At 39.3% G+C, this 20,715-nt stretch overlaps 1 protein-coding gene across 2 annotated transcripts in view; it reads right to left on the reverse strand.

Moving 5' to 3' along the window:
- Positions 1–48: 48 nt before the first annotated feature.
- The window catches only part of PLCXD3 (phosphatidylinositol specific phospholipase C X domain containing 3), a 166,371-nt gene continuing 145,704 nt past the window's right edge, over positions 49–20,715 (reverse strand). For both annotated transcript variants that reach the window (XM_019464264.2, XM_019464266.2), the window contains exon 3: positions 49–4,404. In XM_019464264.2, the coding sequence (XP_019319809.1) occupies positions 4,251–4,404 (154 nt within the window). In that variant the 3' untranslated portion in view covers positions 49–4,250. The remainder of the gene's footprint in view (positions 4,405–20,715) is intronic.

A 20,715-nucleotide genomic window follows, 5' to 3' on the forward strand; every position in this document is an offset into this window, starting at 1 on the left:
TACCACAAATGAAATAAAAACTGCACAATTTTTAACAGACTCAATCAATACATTTTACAAATTCTACAGAACATTTTATTGATGTCATTGGGAAAACAAACGATTTAGAGCATTATTTAAAACTGTATATAACACAGGAGCCACCAATAAGTTATGGCAAATATAGCCTCTACACCATTGTGTCACTGTAATCTAGTCGAAAAGACTAAAATGCTGTCAAATAAAATACTTGTAAAAACCTTGTTTAGCATATCCTGAGGGACACTGTGCATTATTTTCTGTTAGTGATTCAAAAGTCAAGCACTCTACCTATGAAGCTCTCATCTGGCTGAGCAACCAAAGGTTAGGAGGTTGCATCATCGCATCTGTAGAACTATAGAACTGGAAACTCACGAGAACATGCATTTCCTGAGACCTCCAACTTTCCAGTCTGGAATGCTAACAGGGGAGAACCTGAACAGGTAACTCTGGCTAAAACACGTTAGGACCTCAAAGAACTGAAAACAGCTTTAAGTCAAGATGTTTGTTTGTAACTTTGATTCAAGTCCATCTTCAATTCTCCAGCTTGAAGCGTAATTGACGATGTATTTAGACTATCACCGCTCGTCATTTCTTATTTATGATGGTCTCATTTTTCACTGGTTTTCTAGTGATTTTTTTTCTCCTCTTGAATATGTAAATATCTGAGTTATGTTTATGCCCATTAACATAAGGAAATACTGATTTTAAGAGTTAAAATGGCAATAGAATCAGGTTGGGTGATTAGAGAGTGCAGTTGTAACTTGAATAATGCGTGTGAGATGTGCATCCCGTGTGTGTGTATGTGTGTGTGTGTGTTTCTATGCGTGTACACACACAGGCACATACACGCCAAACACTTAATGCTCTAGTACATTCACTGCTGGGTGGTGCTCTATGAAAAGTGAGTTTTCCCAGTATGGCTGAAAGTGAATATTGAGGTCATCATACAAAATATCCTAAGGCTTTTCAAAGATGCCTCCTCATTCTCTGCACTCGTATGAATGTGTGGTAATAAGGGAGACATAAATGATAATGGCAAAGTATTCGCCGTTTCGGTCCTTCAAAATTACAGACAGGAAAGCAAACGAAAAAAAAGATATTCTTTGCATATCTTCCCTCATCCCACCCACTCCTTTGATTTCCTGCTGCAGATTGGGTAGTGGTTGGATTTTGTTTCTGTTTTTGCCTTGTAGGACTTGTGACACAAAGTTTTAAGAAAAAGCCAAACAAAAAGTGCACCAAGATATATCGCCTACATCCTGGGGCCTATTTGTAGCCCTTGTGCTCCTGGCTCTCTGGAAAGACAATGCCCTGCGAAGACAAAGGAGCAGAGGCTGAGGGTAAGCTCTGACTGCATAATACTAGTCCTCACCCCCACTCTATTTAAGGCCCACAGCCTGCTCCCTACATCCGCCTCAGGGCAGAGCCAGTAGGCAGAAGACAGCCAAAGCCACCTTGTCTCTGTTCCCCTTTCCAAGGACTCCCTCCTGGTGACTCTCCCTCTAGCTGGAGGACCCATGGTCCACTTCTACCTGCTCCCGCCTTTAGAAATGAAGGCAAGTCCGTTTATTCTTGGTGCCTGCTACGTGGGGACTGTATGTCCACATGGAAACCATAACATTGACTTGAAAGTACCTTTTGTCCAACAAGGTTTCTGCATGCATATCATTAATAGCAATAAAAAGCTTTCTCCAGTAAAAAAAAAAACCTGCACAATTAGTCTAATGCTTCAGCATGTTTGTTTTTTCCAGCACCCAAATGACAAATATGGTAAAGCTAATTCTAAGCAAACATTATAAGAAAGCATCTAAGTTCAAGAAAATACAACATAGTTACCCCTATATTTTATTCATTCCTCATTAATATGTTGAAAGATTTGTTTTCTGTCATATTTATAAGTTAAATCCTTGTGTCATTGCAAGTGTGCTTGGCTAAAGATCCTCCCAAGGGATGAATAATGAATTGTCAGAGAGAAGATCTGCTCACAAAGCAAATTGACAGGATGTAAATTTCAATAATCCATAGTCCTTTAAAAAGGATTCATATTCAACTGCACATTAAGAGCAGGTGAAAGAGGTAAAAAAGACAATAAACTGCAAGAGGAGGGAAGGTGGAAAGAAAACTATATTTGTGAATAATTAAGTCCCAAGCCAGAATATTTTTACAAACATATTTGAAGATAATCAGCTACTCTACTTTCAAAGGTCTTAACCACTCTTTTCATACCTTGCTAAGGGTTTCAGTCTCAAAATTAAGTGATTAAATATTACCAATATTTTCCCTGGAAAAGGAGAACTGTGATTATACCCGTGTCTGCGTGTGTCTGTGTGCATTTGTATCTGTCTGCCGGCAGGAGTGGGTACGTGTCGGCATACGGGGGGGTGGCACGACAGACACACAACTGGAATGTGGAAGCGTTGCACGTCTGCATGCTGCTGCAGCTCTCCCAAGCACAACTGCACATTCTTCATAAACATTCTCTTCAGGGTGAAAATTTTCTCTTTCCTCCCTGCAGCTGCTAAGAAATACTATTTTCTGACAGTGAGTATTTATAACCTTATAACTAGCTCTTAATTACTCAAAATCTTGACACAGTCTTGGGATCAACCCCCTTACCTAGGTGTAAGAGATCAAACCGTATGTCCTATGTTTAAATTAACTAAAAACTGCAGACATGCTTTTATTTTTCTATTTTCCTATGGCCCTACTTTGCGTGGAACGCATTTCCCCGGGAAACTCTTGAGGTGCAATTATTTCTAAACACGAAGTTAAAACAATTCATAATTATAAGAATTTCAGCAATTTATAGATTTTTAGAAATGCCTCACAGTATTCCTGTGAGGCACGCAGGTAAGGGTTATTGTGCTCTTTTGGAATATTTTAGAGTTGTCAAATATCACAAAGACACCAAGGAGGGAGCAAGGCTCAAAGCGGAGTTATCATTTTCCTTCTCTGTAGATGTGGACTGTATCAAATGTTGAGACACAGAAAGGTTCTGTGAAACTTTTGCCTCTGCCCCAGGCTCGATTCTGGGGTAGGATAGAACCCAGAAGTGATGAGTCAGTGTTAATTTTCAGTGTGTCTGCCCACACCCCATGTATTTAAGCATCTCCTAAAAACATTTCATGGATCTTTAAGATTTTACACTATACATGGTTTCAAAAACTTTTAATTCTTTCTGCAACCCTTCCTCTTTTCTCGACTTTCCTCAACTTCGAGTAAAAATCTGAACTGAAGCTGCTCGAAATCCGTTCCTCAAAATTTGAGATTTAGAATTACATGTTCAGAGATGCCAATTTGGTAGGAAAGCTTGCACAATGTTTCATTTCTTTCTTCTTCATTTTCCTTCCTTTTTTTTTAATCAAGAGAATTAATAGGGGAGATTTTGTAAGAGTTCTTTTCAGAGCTTCCTGATTTTAACACGTCTGTCATAATTTTTTACTTACTGAGGATTTGCAGGGCAATATTACTTAAGAGATTCCTGAATTAAAATGGCATCCGTCTCTTCTCCCTCCTCCATTTTTCACTATAGGGTTGGCACTAATCATTCTTTCAAAAAAGTTTTTACTCTATATTTATAGCTGCCTTAAATAGAAACACTGTGAAACACTGTTATATTCATATAACACAAAAATTACTGATTATGGCCTCCAATATTACTGATGCAGGGAAACTGATTTGATGCATATTTTCTATGACCAAAAGTTAGCAATGATCGACCAATTGCAGACGACTATAGAATATTATATTATACCAAGTCTTCACAAAAACAAATTTCAGTACAACGATGTAATACACATTACGTTGGGCATTCAATTGTTTTGAGTCCCATATGGCAGCTGATTAAAAAGAGCGAGCGAAAGAGGGAGCGGAAAGGTTCAGTTAGTGGAAACAGTGTAGGAGCCCTAGGCTGAAATCGGAAACGCAATCAAGTAAACACTCATGAGTTATACGTTACAAAGACTAATTCTGAAAAACAAAATTCACTGGTCTTTTTTTATCCCTAACACTAGTAGCAGATTTTGCTCATCAAATGGGAAATGAAGTATTTATAGTAATGCAGAGTATGATAATCATCACTGAAGAAATGGATTCCCCCTTTTCCCACCCACTACCAGCCTAATCCCCTCAGAGACTCAGTGGAATAGGAAGATCAGAGTGTTTATAGATAATATGCCTAGTACAATGAGTCTTCTCTATCTTACTCGTGGATGCTCCAAATGGTACTATCAAGTGTTGGCTTCTCCCTCATCAAAGACATAGTTGAGCTTTATGACAGTGCTGATGAAATCCCCAAGTTCTACAAAATCAGCAGTGACAATATTGATGCCACTCTCTCCTGGCTTCTGTGTGCGGACCCACTGCATCATGGCAGGAAGAGCTCTGAGAAAGGAAAGAAAAAGAGAAGTCACAGGAGGCAAGATACTATTTTTCAAGCTTACAACACCCAGGCTTAACTTTAGTTTTCTAACTTATTAAAATAAATGCCCAATTATAGACACAGAATAGAGAAAAAAAAAAAAGCCAAATGGACAATGGTAGATTTTTAACCTCTGAAGGGACTCTGCAGGAGAAACATTCACTAGAGCGGTCCATATTAGACTCTTTCTCTTTGGAGATCTCAGTTGCTGTGAGAGTTTATAGGGCAGTTTTCCCACTGAGAATACAACATTTTTGCACGCGTATTCTAGTTTGGCATGGTGTGATTTCAAACCCTGCAAAGGTATGCGTGGTGAGGTCAGAGATGACTACGTACACCTAACAAACATTTATGATGAGCTTGTTATTTTCGGAAAATGTGCTAGACACTGTAAATAGATACAACAGAAAAAACCTCTGCATCCAAAGAATGCATGATTTGCTGGTGGGAAGGTAGATACGGAAAAACATTTTAACGTAATACAATCAGGGCTCGTCCTTTAAGCAGTTAATGATCACCTATTATATTCCAGATACCATTGGAGGCCCTTGAAAAACTTGAATGAACCAAGAAGATAAAAATATTCACCTGTGAGGAGCTTACATTCTAATAAAGAGGGACAAACAATAAATAACAATCCTAAATAAGTTATGTCATTTGATAGGAGGGAATAAGAGCTATAAAAATGGAGACAAAAAAGGATTAGGAATGTGCAGGTAGAGAGGGGTGGTATAGATTACAACTTAAAATAGGGTGGGTTATAGGCCTCATGGATAAGGGGATGTTTGTGCAAAGTTAAAGGAGACAAGGGAGTTAGTCATGTGAATATCTAGGGAAAGCATTTCAGTTACCACCATGGCCCTAAAGGGGTAGCGTGTCTACTTGGAAAAAGATCTGATATTCAGGACACAAAGTGCTGTTAAGAGCCATCATAGAAGAGTTAGAGCTACAAGAGTGGATAAGATTACCTGATTTTGCAGAAGGAGAAGAGAAGAGAGAATGTGAAGATCATGTGAGGGTTGAGCAGAAAACTTGATTCAAGAAAAGCAAAAGAGAAGTAGGTATAGAGGTAGAAGGAAAATCAGGAGCATGTAATTATGAAAATCAGGGCAGAAAGGAAGCCACGCCCCTTTCGGTTTGTGAAGCAGAAGTATGGAATGGAATAGACACCCCTTTCTCCAGATCTCAGAAAGCATATCTGGTCTAAGCAAACTCCACTATCCCAGGCAACACTGGGTCGACTGCCTTGGACTACCTTAATCTGGTGGATAAGACCTTAAAAATTCTGATCCATGTTTTTCAGCATATACATTTTCCCATTGGACACAGATAGGGGAGGATCCAATTGCTTCTCAACGAGCATGACATGGATCTAAATGCCTTCATAGAATAGACTGGCAGGTGGAGAAATTTGGTCTTCACAGCAACAGTTTCAGAAGATAATTGTACCTTACAATGAAAAATCTGGATCCCTAAGTACAGACACAAGTGTGTTCAAGTTGATTAGAAAGGCAGATGCCTTTGCTATGTGTGTGCAGCCACTCGGGTTTGAATTCCATTACTTTTTCTTCTGGACTTGCCAGAGCAGAAGATATCTCTCTGTTGTGAATGCAGAATCATCTTGGCATTTTAGAAAAGGTGGACACTGTGGAAAAAGTTATCAGAACTGGGGCATTTCCTGGGAGGAATTGGGAGGTGGGAGGTGGCATGAATAGGATGACCCTGAGGCCAGTGCTCATTATGTATTGACCTTAACTGTGTGCTGGTTCACTAGATTCCTTGAAGTTCAAGGTCACAGCAACTAATTCCCATCTTAGAACCATGGCCACCACAGAAACAGCTCTTCAGATGCCTTCTACCACTCAAAGATTAAAATTCCTGGGCCTGAATTTAGCAACTCATTATCATCCCCATAGGGAGATGTTAGGAGAATGTAAGAGTGCTCTGCTCTGTTTCCTATAAAATAGATTGCTCTGAGGATCGATGAAACATCCTTTTGGAATAGCGTGTAGGCCTCAGGTGAAAAAAAAAAAAGAGTTTTACATTTAAAATGCCATTTCTCTGAGTTGTGGGAATACTTCTATTTTTCTGTTCAGATACACTTTCCTAAAGACAATATGATACCAAAGACAAAACAAGTAATAATGCCAGGTTGGATCTCAAGTACTCAGACAGTTTTAAGTAGAATTATATTAAACAAAAAGACTCAATATACTGTATTAAAACCAGCTAAAGCTACTGAAGTTATAATTATTTAGAATGGCATTTCTTAACCCATTTTCATTATGGCCGCCCTATGGAGCCTTTACAAATAGTTTTTCCTACTCACTCTCCTGCTCCATGATAGACTGTGTTGATATACTGATTATATATCTGTGTTTTATACACAAAAAGAGTTGATTTTGCTTTTGCCCTCCCGAGAACCAAGGTTTGCCCCTTTGGGCGCAATATTGATATTGACAATGCAAGATGTACAGCTAATTACCAAGTTTTGATTATATTTAGTGTTGGATAGAGTGACCTACTCTGGTGCTAATAAAATATTGTCCCAGTGTAACAATTTTCATGGTATAAGCTGGTTAAACTGTCGTTTTTTAAATCATTCATTCATTCAACAAAGATGTACTGCACACCTCTGGAGAAGAGGGTTCTAACTACAGCTCCCTAGAAGCACCCTGAAGTTCAAAACTTCATCTCTCTCAGAGAAATGTTGCCATAGACTTGTCCCCACAGTCCTTTCTGTGCTTTTTCTACGCTACAACCGGGACAATCTCTTTTCATTATTTCTCTACAAAAACAACCACAAACTCTTCTCTCACCTAAAAGATACACCCAGCTCTTCAGCAGTGTAGATGAATTTGTCTACACTTCTCTCACGCCATCCACCACACACACCCCTCTTTGGCCTCGTCTGTTATTACTTCCTACGTGCTAATTTGTTCTCCAGCAATACTGAGAGGCTTGTATCTTTCCCTAACCACACCCTGTGGTTTCATCATGCCCTCAGTATTTTTTCAGGCCTTACCTTTCTATGAAATACCATTCCTTCTTCAGTACCTCTTCTTGGTTTAACTAATTTCTATTTGCCCTTTACGATTTGGCTCAGCCATTATCTTGATCCCTCCCACTTAAGTCTGGGTGAAGAACCCTTTCCTTTATGCTTTATATCCTTTAAACATAGTTCTGTGACTATGCATTGCACACAGCATTGAGATAATTCATTTCCATGCCTCTTTCTTTCAGTGCCTGCACACTTTTCAAAAAACAAAAATCATATCATAGTCACCAGTATACTGCCTGTACCTACCACAATACCTGAAACCTGAAAGGAAAAAAAAAAACCACACTTGTGGAACTTAAATGTTGAACTAGAAATCTTGGTCTCAGATGTCACAAAGTCTAACAAGCAAAATGGATGCGAACTAACTGTAACAATATAATATGGTACAATGATCAGGGGCATAGGATTCCATGGGAGCATATTAGGTGAAATAATTTATGTCACTTAGGAGAAATTAAAGAAGAATTTAAGGAATAGATCACAAAACAGGTGACATCTGAACTTGGTCATGACTCATTAGATAAAGAAGGAAGGCATTTCAAGAGAAGGGAAAGTACATGCATAAGCCTAGGGTCTGTCCAGAGATGGGCAAGGATTAGAGTTGTGCATATAAAGTGCTAAGATGAGTGTCTAGCTCTTTGTCAGTGGTACTGTCTCGAATATCCACTGAGGGACGGCCTGTGCAATGCCCTGCTCCAGTCTCCAGAATCTCCAGGAAGGAAGGCAGCAGGAAATTCTGACAGCCACCTAGCCATAATACAGTCGTAATGGAAAAATGAGCCCGTGGGATTTGTTTCCAACGTCCACAAACCCAATCAAAGACAGAAAGGAGGAGAGAGGTCCTGGTGCTATAAGGGCAAGACTGGTGATGAGGGTTTTAGGGAAATGTCTTGGGAAGGGCTTTGTTTCTAGGCACACATGGTTGTGGCAAACATCTGAGTATGCTTGTCCCGCTACAGATGCTAATTAAGTTGGCAAAAGAGCAAGCAGTTTCAGAACCAAAGGAAGCCTCAAAGCCCTTCTCTGGACTGTGGAGCTCTCCCAAGGAAAGGCATCTTCAAACAGATTGCAGGCTTCTTAGGGCAGAAACAGGCACATCTGCAGGAGTCCGGATAACCTCCCTCCAAGGAACAACAAGAGGGGAGAGAAATGGCGGCCAGAGGTCTTCTGAAGCGTCAGCTTTGAGAATCGGTTCTGAACAGATTTAAAGGAAAAGACAGGAGTTGAAAGTACTGAGTTCAGCAACCCTCAGTGTGCTGACCTTGACTTATTAATTCATGTCAATCTCCTACTTAGGATGCTTCAATCACTTCTTTGTGCTCTGAGCACAAAGGTAAAAATCCTTAACTGGCCTATGAAACAGCTACCACTAGCAGCTTCTCCACTTGCGTCTCCGGTCACTCTTCCCCTGGTTGGATTCTAGCCACGTCCTCAGTCTTGCTTCTGGACCAGCCTGAGTTTGCTCAGGGAACTTTGTAGACGCTGTTTTGTTGTTCGCCTGTTTTTTATTAGAATGTCTTCTCTTTTATGCCCCTTTACTTGGCCACCTCACTCGTCTTTCAGGTGATAGTTTAAATGTCACGGCTTCAAAATGCTAGTCCGAATTGTAATTATATTTATGTATTTGATCAATATCTGTCTCCCCGACTAGACTGCAATCGCTTTGAGGAGGAGGACTGTTTGTTTTCCCACTGATGTATCCCCAATGCTTATGGTAGTGCCTGGCATAGACTAAGTGCTCAATAAACATTTACTGAGTAAATGAACAGGTTTTATGTTTTTAAATTACTTTGGGAATAGAGATGTATGCAGTAACATAATTCGTGAAAAGTCTGCTCGGTTTTCCTCACTGTGGCTACTGCCACAGATTTGAGTTTGTGAATTCACGTTATTTTGTTGATGAAAGTGTGTGTGTGTTTTTTAAATTAACTTGACCAATTTGTACAATGATTTTCCCTGCCTTACACATACAGTGTTGGGAGAGTCTGTGTAATAATAATGATAGTAGTGACCATTATCTTTATAAGAATAAAGTATATCAGAATTAAACTTAATCAGCTTCATTTACTATCAATTTCATATTAGTGTTCATGATTAATTCTAATTGCTTATCATTTAATTAGATTTAAATATACTAGGAATCCATGTCAAATTTATATTCAAGTGTGTGCGTATACACATAATACTTTTACCACAAATGCATTTTATATATGTTACTTCTCTAACTTCTCGAAACTGGGGGTTTTTTGCAGTTATGAATGAATGATCGTAGATAATAAAATACTTGCATCTTTCAGTGAATTTTATTTGAATGTATTTAATTAAACAATGACATGTTTCTTTTATTGAATTAAATAGGATCTCCGAATTCATTTCATTAATTTTTACAGAACTCTCTGATGGCCTTGGGGATAAAGATTACAAATGAAAATGTCAGAGCCTCATTACTGCCTGTCCCAGACCCAGCCTCTCCTGAGATATGGATTTTTGTTGATCAGCAAAGTTTAAAATTACGATCACAGGTCTTTCTTTCCATGAGCAACTGAGTCACCCAGGACCAACTAATTAAAATCAAGTCCGACATATTTTAAAATGTGATTTCCTATCAGTCTGGCTGTTTCTGAAAGCTTAGAAATTTCACTTGAAAAGGTAAAGAAAAGAAAGACAAAATAAAGAGAAGCCCTTGCGTAAAAGGTTGGTGTTTTATTCACCAAAGGATACAGTGATAAAAGGCAGGGCTTTTGCATCTGTAGGTTTAAACCCTGAAAGAAGCTTAAAAATAACCTCAGGTAGACAGATGGGTTATCTCATAAATCATAACTTCCTAAAATACAAGGCTTATCATTCCTTGCTAAACCTGTTTCTGTTCAGGAAGCTGCATATCTGATTTATGCCTGATGAAAATAGCTCATTTTTGAAAAAATCCTTTTCCCCTAGAATTGCACACAGAGGAAGAAAGAAGTCGTGAATTATCTATAAGACAAATGCCCTCACAAACAACTCTAGAGATTTTAGAGGACTTGAGCTTTCCTAAGTAGGAGACTAAAGCCTTCCCGTGCCTTCCTATGACCTACACTACATACTTGCAGAACTAAATTACTGCAGCCATTAGGTGTAAAACAGAAAATAATTAAAGGCATGACTACACACATAGCGGGTCTGAATTTTCCCCTCTCTGGCAGTGAAAGGACGAAAGCCCTCTCTCCTTGACTTTTCTAGATTCTCTGCTTAAAACTCCATTTGTAGCTTCATAAAGACATCTGTTCAACAAATATTTATGAAGCACCTCTTACGGTGTGCTGAGAACGCAGTGGGGGTCAGAAACAGACACAGTCCTTGCTCTCCCGGCACATACAGTCTAGTAGGGGAAAGAGATTTGTTACAAAGAAAAAAACAAAACAATAACAAATAACAGGAAAGCAAAACCTGGGTTGGTATTAAGAGAGAAACTTCAGTTCTGGTCCTGACTATAGTAATGTGTTTTATTTATAATCTTGCATAAATTTTGCAAACCCTCTGTATCCCAAATTTCCCTAATTGTAAAATTAGAAATAATAGCACTCGGAGGTAGACACACCCACACACAAAGTGATGATATCTATGAGGGTACGATTCAAGTGTAAGGTCTGGGGTTGCTCAATTTTTTTTTAATATTTATTTTTGAGAAAGATACAGAGTGCGAGCAGGGAAGGAACAGAGAGAGAGGGAGATACAGAATCCGAAGCAGACTCTGGGCTCTGGGCTGACAGCACAGAACCTGACGTGGGGCTAGAACTCATGAACCATGAGATCATGACCTGAACTGAAGTCAGATGCCTAATCGACTGAACCACCCGGGTGTCACTCGGGACAGGGTGGTTTAAACGTGACTCAGCACAACCGTGAAAGCAGACATGTTTTGGGGGCCATGGGATAAGGACATAAGAGCTGCTGTCATACCAGGAATATCAGGCAGGGGACGGACCTGCCTTCATCATCACCCTTACTAGTGGCTTTAAGTTTTCAAAGGGATACATTCCAAGTCCTCACGAGTACATGAAAGCTATCTCACCTCCTTCCCATGCCGGACAGGTTGTTTAGTTTATTTTTGCATTTGTTTAGCAAAAAGCAATGCAGTCAAATCAAAGCAAAGGACGCCACTCCTTTCCTTTGATGCTGGCAACAGGAGCTTCTTATTGTGGCGTGGAACAAAACCGTTAAAAATTCATTTTCAATTAAAACAAGATCATAGAAACTACAAGAAGAATGGTGTTTAGAGCTCATAAAATGTCCTGTGTCTGCAGGCTCATCATTTGCTCCCAGCCAATGTTGCAGCATAAGCCGTAACCCTGCTCGGAGAACAGAGGGTGAGGGGTCAGCTTCCCAGTGAGCAGGGACTCTCTTGTCTGCTAATTTTTTAAGGGAGCAAGCGAGCAATAAAGCATTGCAAATTCTAAACACAGAGACCCTTCCGGATGTTGAGATTTAGATTGCCAGGAGGCACACAACGGGTTTTCATTCAAGGGTAGCAGCTCACCATTATGAACACCTCTGTGCGGGGTCAGGGGTTTTCACCTCAGTTTGTTCCTCCACACCAGATAGCCCCTCACTCGGGGCAATGTTCAGGTACTCAAAGTTCAGAAGCAATTGACTTCATTCAGTACAGTTTCTATCTGTGGGCATCTGTCCTGCCTTTCTGCTCTTCGGAAAGATTTCCATTGGCTACAAAAGAGCCACAGTTGAACGGACCCTGAAAGCAAATTTGACATTTCTGATTTCGCTGGGAACAAACATCTCAAGGACTCTCCAGGTTGATCCCTTGGCTCTCAATGATTCCCTGCTTGGGGGGATAATCAGAGGTTGCAATGTAAGCCACCACAGAAATCAGTCACCCATGAGCTGTCGTCGCACACGTCAACTGAAATGCCACTTTTCTTTACTGCTGGCAGGATCATGGTATTAATTCAGTTTTAGTGTTGAGTATCTATTGTTTATTGGCAGTTCTAGTGGAATTCTGTATGCATTTAATTTTAACAATGGGGAGATAAGTTATTAGTTATCAAATAAACATTTATTAAGAGAAGACAGGCTCTCTGAGGGGAAAATGTGGTAAAAGGTCCTTGAAGGTGAAATCCTGGTAACCACTGGTCTCCATCACATTCATGTATTCCCTTGTACTGTCAACAAATGTTTACAGAGTACTTACCATGTGGCAGTTGTTGGGACAGATACAGATATGGATCAGACATGGTCTTTGCCTTAATTATGGAACTAATTCTGGAATTGCCTATACTGCTGCAAATAAGACATTGCTTAATTGCTCTAATAGCCTTGCATGGAAGCAAATGGAGATGTCCCCAAAGCTTCCTCTGGCCTCATGAACTAGCTGCTGGCCTCTTTCTTGACACACGCTTTAATTCAAATGGAAACATTCCATGGACTCTTATAAATTCGTGAGGCTAAATAAAAACTACTCTCTAAGGACTCATAAGTTAAGTGAGTATTTATCGAGTTTTAATGGACTGCCAACAATCGATATAGGGGCAGTGGAAAAAGCAAAATCTTTAGAATCAGACAGAGCCTTATTTGAGTTACTAATGAAATGTGACCTCAAGGAAGGTTATGGAACCTCCCCAACGTGAAGTGTCTCCATTGTAAGTTGGGCATATAATGGTGCATGCCTCATAGTGTTTTTGCAAGAATAAACTAAAACAATATAATATAGATAGGTGGTACAGCATAGAGGTGAAGAGTGAAGACTTTGGAGCAGACTCTGAATTCACACCCTGCACTCTCATCTATACTTGTGTTACTTGAGGCAAGTCACTTCAACTCTTCTAGCTTTATCTTCCTCACTCTTGAAACAGAATAAAAAGAGAGAAGGAACGTGAAGATTCAATGGAATGACATGTATATAAAATTTAGCATAATGCCTGAAAGATCAGAACTCCATAAATATTAGCTCCTCTTCCGTTTTTACCGTTCGCTAAGGCTTAAAGTGCCCAGGACACATTAGACAACGAATAAACGTTAGCTACCTTGAATTTTTCATTTTTCCTCGTTTTAGGTTACCTTAAGGCAAGTGATGGAAAAAGTTACTCTACGTATAAAATGCATAGTGACTGCCATGAAGAGCGCCCACATCCATCCTTCCAGACTGGGGTGGCTCATTCTCCCAGCGGCTGAGTGTTGTTGGCGGCCACCTCTGAGCTGAGTTTCTGTCCAAGAACTGCCCTCAGGCAAAGAAAGCCACCTCACTCAAGGTGACATACCCTCTCTGAGGACAGCCTGAGTCTAATGACTGACATTGGGGAGGAGTATATAGAGGCACCTGCCTCAAAGTGGGACAATTTTGAAGATTCATCCCAGTCCAGAGCTTCTGTGGGCTTGGCTGAGGCCTTTGTTGAGACTGCAGCCCAGCCCAGCTCCTCTCTCCGCCTAATCCTGTCTCCTCTACTCTGCCATAGGCATGGATCCCAAGGGAGTTCCAGAACAAAACTTCTGCATACAGATCTCAGCACCTCAGAGTGCGTTTCTTGGGAAACCCAACCTACAAGTCTCCAATTTAGATGGCCAGGAATTCTGTGATCAGTAGATTTTCTCTTTCAACCAAAGTAGGAATCAAGAGTGGCCTTTGGCAAACTCAGTGAGATGGAGAAATTGAAACCACATTTCCATTTCCAAAATGCAAACAGCGTCGGTCTTAGGCTAGTTTGAGGGTTGTTTGTTTGCTTGTTTGTTTTTGGAGGGCAGGTGGGAGGAGATTGCCAGAGGAAAACTGCATTTATGTTTAGTGCCATGCACGGTGCAGACTCACATGGGTACCTCTACTTCCTCTGGCAAAGCAGAAAGGCAACCAAAATTAGACTACTTAGAAACTCTCACCACATAATCTTCCTTTAATCATCTGTTAGAATTTTCCTCTATGCCATTATGCCATGAATAATATATCAGGCTCAGAAAATCCAAACCTACTTCTAAAGAAAATGTTTGTCATGGTCACTCTAATGGAAGACTTTTTCAATCCAAATTGCTCAGCAGAAGCTGGGGAGGGGGGGGAGGCATTTATTACATCAGCACAGACTTTTGTGTAAAGTACGCTGTGTAACTCCATGTCCCTGACACATTCTTTCAAAGATGAATGTGCTTTAGCATCCAAATCAGATGTTCAATTTTTTAAAAAGCCAAATTCAGAAATTTCACCTTCCTTAGAGAAAATGCTAACAGGTAGAACAAACGCACACAGAATGTAATTTGATCATAATATCCCAACTGCTAATGTGTTCATGTGTCTGTGGGCCCATGTAATCATGCATAATTATCAGGGGTGATTTCTTTGGCCTTTGCTCCTTAATCAGTGACAACTACAGGTGCAAGGAGGAGAGGAATGATTTGTCATCCGTTCTGCAAGAGAATAATATCCATTACGCTATTAATTCTATAACTTCCTCCTGACAGTGACCTTACAAAGTCAGAGTCTTTTCATAGTACCAAAAGATTGCAAAAGTTTAGGTCAATTAGTATGAGAACAGTGTTTTCCATTGTGTTATCTGCTTGTTGTATCTTTGGGATATCATGTTATCTGACACTTTTTAAATTATCCACTTCAGCATTCTTTGACAACATGGAAAATTCCTAGAAACTTAATAATATAAAGCAAATATTGCTGAACCATGGAGGTGCCATATATGTATATAATTTGTTAATACATTCTCCTTCTTTCTTATAGATTTTCTCCTTGCCCTATTTAGAAAACTGACAGGGGTATTAAGTCCTTAAGACATAAACAGTGACCACATTCTCTATTTAAATGTTTTTTAAACTGAGTTCCACGGAACAATGTTTCATGAGATATGGAAAGATATTCCTAAGACAAATAAATATTTCTTTGGTCAAAAACGTATAGCTAATGTTGAAGCCTCTTTGATGTACACAATACACATAATAGCATATTAAGCATATTATCATTTTAAAACCATTGAAATGTTATTTAAATAAGTTAAAATTTATTTTCCTGTTTTCAAACTTATTTGACCCAAAGACAGTCCCACAACTACCAACATGCATATATACACCCTTTTTATTTCTTCCTATAAATCACCAATGGACATGAGGTGGATCAAATGTTCTAAAGTGACGCTGTTCTGGAATTATTGCAATACAGCCTCATTTTCAAGGGCTCAACTCTGCCCTATGTTTTGGGGACTTGAAATTCTCATAGCCTCCTGAGTCAGACATCTTTGGACTACTCCCACTATTAGAAGGTTCTTTCTGACTACCCACTAGTCTTTCTTAGGTTAATCCAGAACAAATCTCTTCCTCTTCCACATGATATTCATTTAAATATTTGAAAATAACTGGGACTCTCTTACCCCACCATCTGTATCTCCCCTTCTCCATCTTAGACGTTCTATTTCTTTCCCTTATATAATTTAGTTTAGAACATTCTTTTTTTTTTAAGTTTATTTATTTATTTTGAGAGAGGGAGAGAGAAAGCATAAGCAAAGGAGGGTCAGAGAGAGAAGGAAAGAGAGAGTACAAAGCAGGCTCCACACTGTCAGTGCAGGGCCCAACGCCTGGCTTGATCCCATGAGATCATGACGTGACCTGAAATCAAGAGTTGAGTGCTTAACCAACTGAGCTTCCCAGGCGCCCCCAGTTTGGAACATTCTTATTGTATTTGTCAATCTCTTCTGGACACTCCACTTTGTTGATACTTCCTCCAAAAGAGGTACCTGGAAAATAATGCAATTTTCTAACTTGGGTGTAGAGTATAACAGAGTATTTCTACCCTCATTCTGGGTACTATTGTTCTCTTAGTATGGTCAAAGATTATTTTGACTGTTTCTCTAGTAATGCTTCCGAGATGTTTGCATCATCACCTTTTCTCTGGAATTAACAGCTTCTGAAGGAAGCGGGAAGGTATTATTCGGCAATGCTCGTGCAGGGGCAGGAGCTCTGCTTATAGAAAAGTCAACACAAGCTTGCTACCTTACACATTCTTCTCCCTCTTTAGCTCAGGCAATCTCCTTTCTGCTGCCGCCAAGGAAGATATACAGCATGTAGGAGCTGAGATCCCCCCAGAACTGTAGAAAAGCCCTCAAGAATGGTGTGAGGCTGGATAGCTGCTGGAGACTAAGGAGTAGGAGCAGAGGAGAAATGGAAGTTTTGGGCTTCTCAGAGGTAGCTCCAGCTGGCAGTAGCAATGACCTTGTCAGGGGATGTTAGACATCCAGGTAAGTCTCCTCTGGGTTGTTTTAGAGTTAAGATATCAACATCAGAAAAACTTGTACATATACAGAGAAATTTGAAATGATATAATTTTTCAAAATTTGGAATCACATAGGCATGCAAATATTTGGCCATGTGAACTATCTGCCTGCCTAATTGAGTCTTCACTTAGCAAATTGAGAAGCAGGGCATGGCAAGATGACACAGTGACGATGCTGCCCTTCCTTAGGGCTGGTGCTCACTCTAGCTTTAATTAAGTCATTAATTAACTAGCTATTGATTCTAAGAGTCAATGAACATAGAATGTGCTGTATGAAAGATGAGCATTATTACCAACAGTGTCTGGTTAAATTTTAGGGGAGGGTTTGAAATGTGGTCCTAAAAGAATAATTGCTACACTTTTTCCTTCACTAAAATCCTCCTTTACGTTAATTTATAATGCTATAAAAATGTCAGCCCCCCCCCCCAAAAAAAAGGTGAAATAAAATGCTTCCTCGTGACAGAACAGTCCTGGGTTATCTGAGGGGAGTCTGCAGGGGTAAGACTTTAAACGTTATTATAGAACTGATTCAAGCTGGAATAGAAGGAAAGACACTGGCATAGAGAGGTGACAGGAGCCTGATGCTAATGATGTGAAGAGTTGTTGAAAATTCAGAAAAGAGTGTCTGGGTGTGTGTGTGTGTGTGTGTGTGTGTGTGTGTGTGTGTGTGTGTTGTGTGCATGTGTATGTGTGTATATTTTCTGGAATCTCAATTAACTTCCAAAATTCTATTGAGTCACTCCTACAACTGCATGTTTTTATACAGATGCTGTTCTCCTGGGTCCTTCCATCAGCAGCACTTGTGTGGAATAATGAAGAAACAGTTTCTTTTAGGGAATGAAGTGACCAGCGTGCACCACAATCTGCCTTATATCAGAGTATTTGCTTACAACTGAATTTTGAACTTGACCACACACAGTGTCCTTGAAAACACATGATACTATGAAATTAAATAACTAACATATTAAAATATCAAAACCTCCCTAGAGACAACAAAATGTATTTTATATATCACTGACATATCAATTAATTGATCTATCAATTAACCAAAAGTTGAATGCTAGGTGTCCTTAGTTTCTCTGTTCTAGACAAGAAGTACAATTATAAAAATCCCGTATATCCCTTCACCACTACAGATTGAAAACTTTTCTTTCAAGCAATCCAAGTTCAAATTTGAAAAGGAACTCACAAGGAGAAGTTGGTGGCGAATCAGACAGCAGCACTAATGATGGGCATTGTCTTTGATGACTTGTGGGCCAGCTGTTCATCAGTTTTACCAGCCCTGCTCCTAGGAGACACACGGTCAGGGAAGAACTTTCTTTAAGGCGGAATCGTCTGAGAGGGAACTGTTGCACAGGGACAGTGCTATTTTCAAGTGAAAGAATTAATGAATACTTTTCAACTAAAAGATCAAATCAGCAGGAAAGAACCCAAAGAATAATTTTATTAGGAACTTCCGTCCCACTGGAAGTCATTAAGTAGAAATCATTTGAAAATATCTTCAGATGTGTGGCTTTCTTAGCTACAAATAACAGAAAATGTATTTTATAACACGTCTTATTCCTGGTATTCCATTCCATTTTAGGAGATAAAAAAGGGATTGGCACTTAAAAAACAAACAGAAACCTTTCTTAATATCCTACTGAAGTACAGTATTTACAATAAATATAAAAAACATTGCTGATAAAATACTTGCCATTTTTAAACACTCTTTGCTACTATTTCTGATGACAAATAAAGAAGGTCCATAATGCTGATTTACTTTTCTTAGTAAAGTTTAGTAAACTTTCTTATTTACTTCACACTATCATATCTAGTGGAATTGAGTAGAAAACAAAATCAGTAAAAATGACTTGAGAATTATGAGTCTTTGATTCTGAACCTGGCTCTACCACTAACAGACAACCTGAGGAAGGCCATGCCATCACTATCACATTTCTCCACTGCTATGTTAATGTCCAGAATGGCCAGCTTCCTTTCCATGAAAAAGTATTTCTCGAAACAAAGACTGACTACTTGAGCCATGTCTGCAAATGATTGACTCTGTGCAGTGTGCAGGGTGAAAATATATCACTCTATCTCAGAGTTATGGGGAAGGCTCAGATACAATCATGACTGTAAATACCCTTGAAAATTGCCAAGAGCCCTACAAATTTAAGTTTTTCCACTTAAGTGAATTACTTAGAATTATGTAAACTGAAAACCCTCCTTGCCCTCAGCCGAAGTTTTCACTTATAAATGGGTTGGCTTGCTGTTGGGTTTTCAATCTTTGTTCACCCAACCTGCTTTGACTAGGAATCATTCTTCTTACCTTATTGGAGGCTTTAAAGGAGGCAGGGAAATAGTCAAGGTCATGGTAGAGAAGAAAGTTTCTATCACTCTTTTTGTATTTCTTAGACCCTCCTCCATGTTTCTAATCTCAAATAACTTGAATCTAAAATGAAGAGGGAGTCTTCTAGTTACTATGTACCTATATAGGTACCTAGTGGTGATAAATTGAGATTCTAGCTTACTGTTTTACGACCAAACAACTCAACTGGGTTGCAAAGGTGCCCATTTTTAGCCATGCTTTCTTACTTAAATACAAGTCCACACCCCTCTCTCAGTTGGGCTTTCCACCATCCACAAGAAAGCTTTGCTCTAATCATTATAATAAATGAGACTTCATTATAGGGGTTGAAGTCTGATGAATCCATGTCTTATCTATCTATTCAAAAATAAATCTTGGTAGCCAGTATCTTTCCCTTTTGGAAATGAGCACAGTGGCAGGCAGATGTGATTTTGAGTGCACTGTGCCCCACAGGGTAATCAACATATCTTCTAATTGATCAAGCCATGGAAACATAAACTCAGAGTATTGCACTCTTGGATTCTTCTGGCTAGTGATGCCATAGTTTTCATTCAATCCTTTTAGACCAAATGCTACTGCATCAGGCACTGTGCTAGGTAATGGAGGCATCATTCTAGGTGTTGAAGAGTGAACTCTAGAGTATATAAAGATGAGACCTTCAAGTTTCTAGTTTAAACCAGAAAACCTGAACATATACTCAGGAAATGGCCTTAATTTCAACATTCACGCAGTAGTTAGATGTTATTGATTTTGTCCACCAATCTCCTTAACAATGGTACAGAAAGGCTGAGCCCAAAGAGCTGGAGTCACAATGCAGTTTGATGATTAACACGAAGGCTCACAAAATATGTCTTACTGAACCTAAAAATAAGATGCCTAGAATGCTTTGTAAATTTTATGTCGATATTCAATTATCAGCTTCAACAGCTCATTCTCTATTTCTGTTTAATATATCAAGTCAACAGCAACGGTTGTAGAAAACTTTCAAAACAGAAGCAAAACTCACAAGGGCAGCATAAAAGTAAACACAAACTAATAGGAAAGGAGCTGATTCATTACCAAACTGAAATATGTAAGACTTGGTAATGTACTTAATTATTTCAATAAGTCGAAATTGTTGCTTCACATATAGAGAAACATAAACAGTGGTGCTTCTTTTGTTTTTTTGTTTTTTTGTTTTTTTTTGCATTTACCTGAAGACAGTATCTGGATAAAAGTAAAAATAATGATGGATATCTGGATGGGTCCTAGAACTCTTCATGTTCTCAAAAGTGGAGAATTGGCAGCTTCAAAGATCTGTACTTACCTGAATGTGAGTAGTGTGAGTATAGATTTTTTTTTCATCAGAAGCATGTAAAAGCTTAATGATAATTAACTCATCAAAGTCAACACACCTGTGCTGTCAAAGCTGCTCCAACATCGAAGTAGCTGTAGGATCCAGAGTTAAACCCATGTAGCTCTGCCTTTCCTGCCCTGAATCCTCACTCATTGATCTGGCTTTCAGGTACATGGAGACCACTTAATACACCACAATGATGAGGGAAATTGGACTACAGATATTAAAAGCACATTTTTTCCTTCAAATGGAGTGACTATCTTTTATTACTTAATCC

Source organism: Panthera pardus, unplaced genomic scaffold (genome assembly GCF_024362965.1).
Source record: "Panthera pardus isolate Hobbes unplaced genomic scaffold, ASM2436296v1 HiC_scaffold_2, whole genome shotgun sequence".
Lineage (NCBI taxonomy): Eukaryota > Metazoa > Chordata > Mammalia > Carnivora > Felidae > Panthera > Panthera pardus.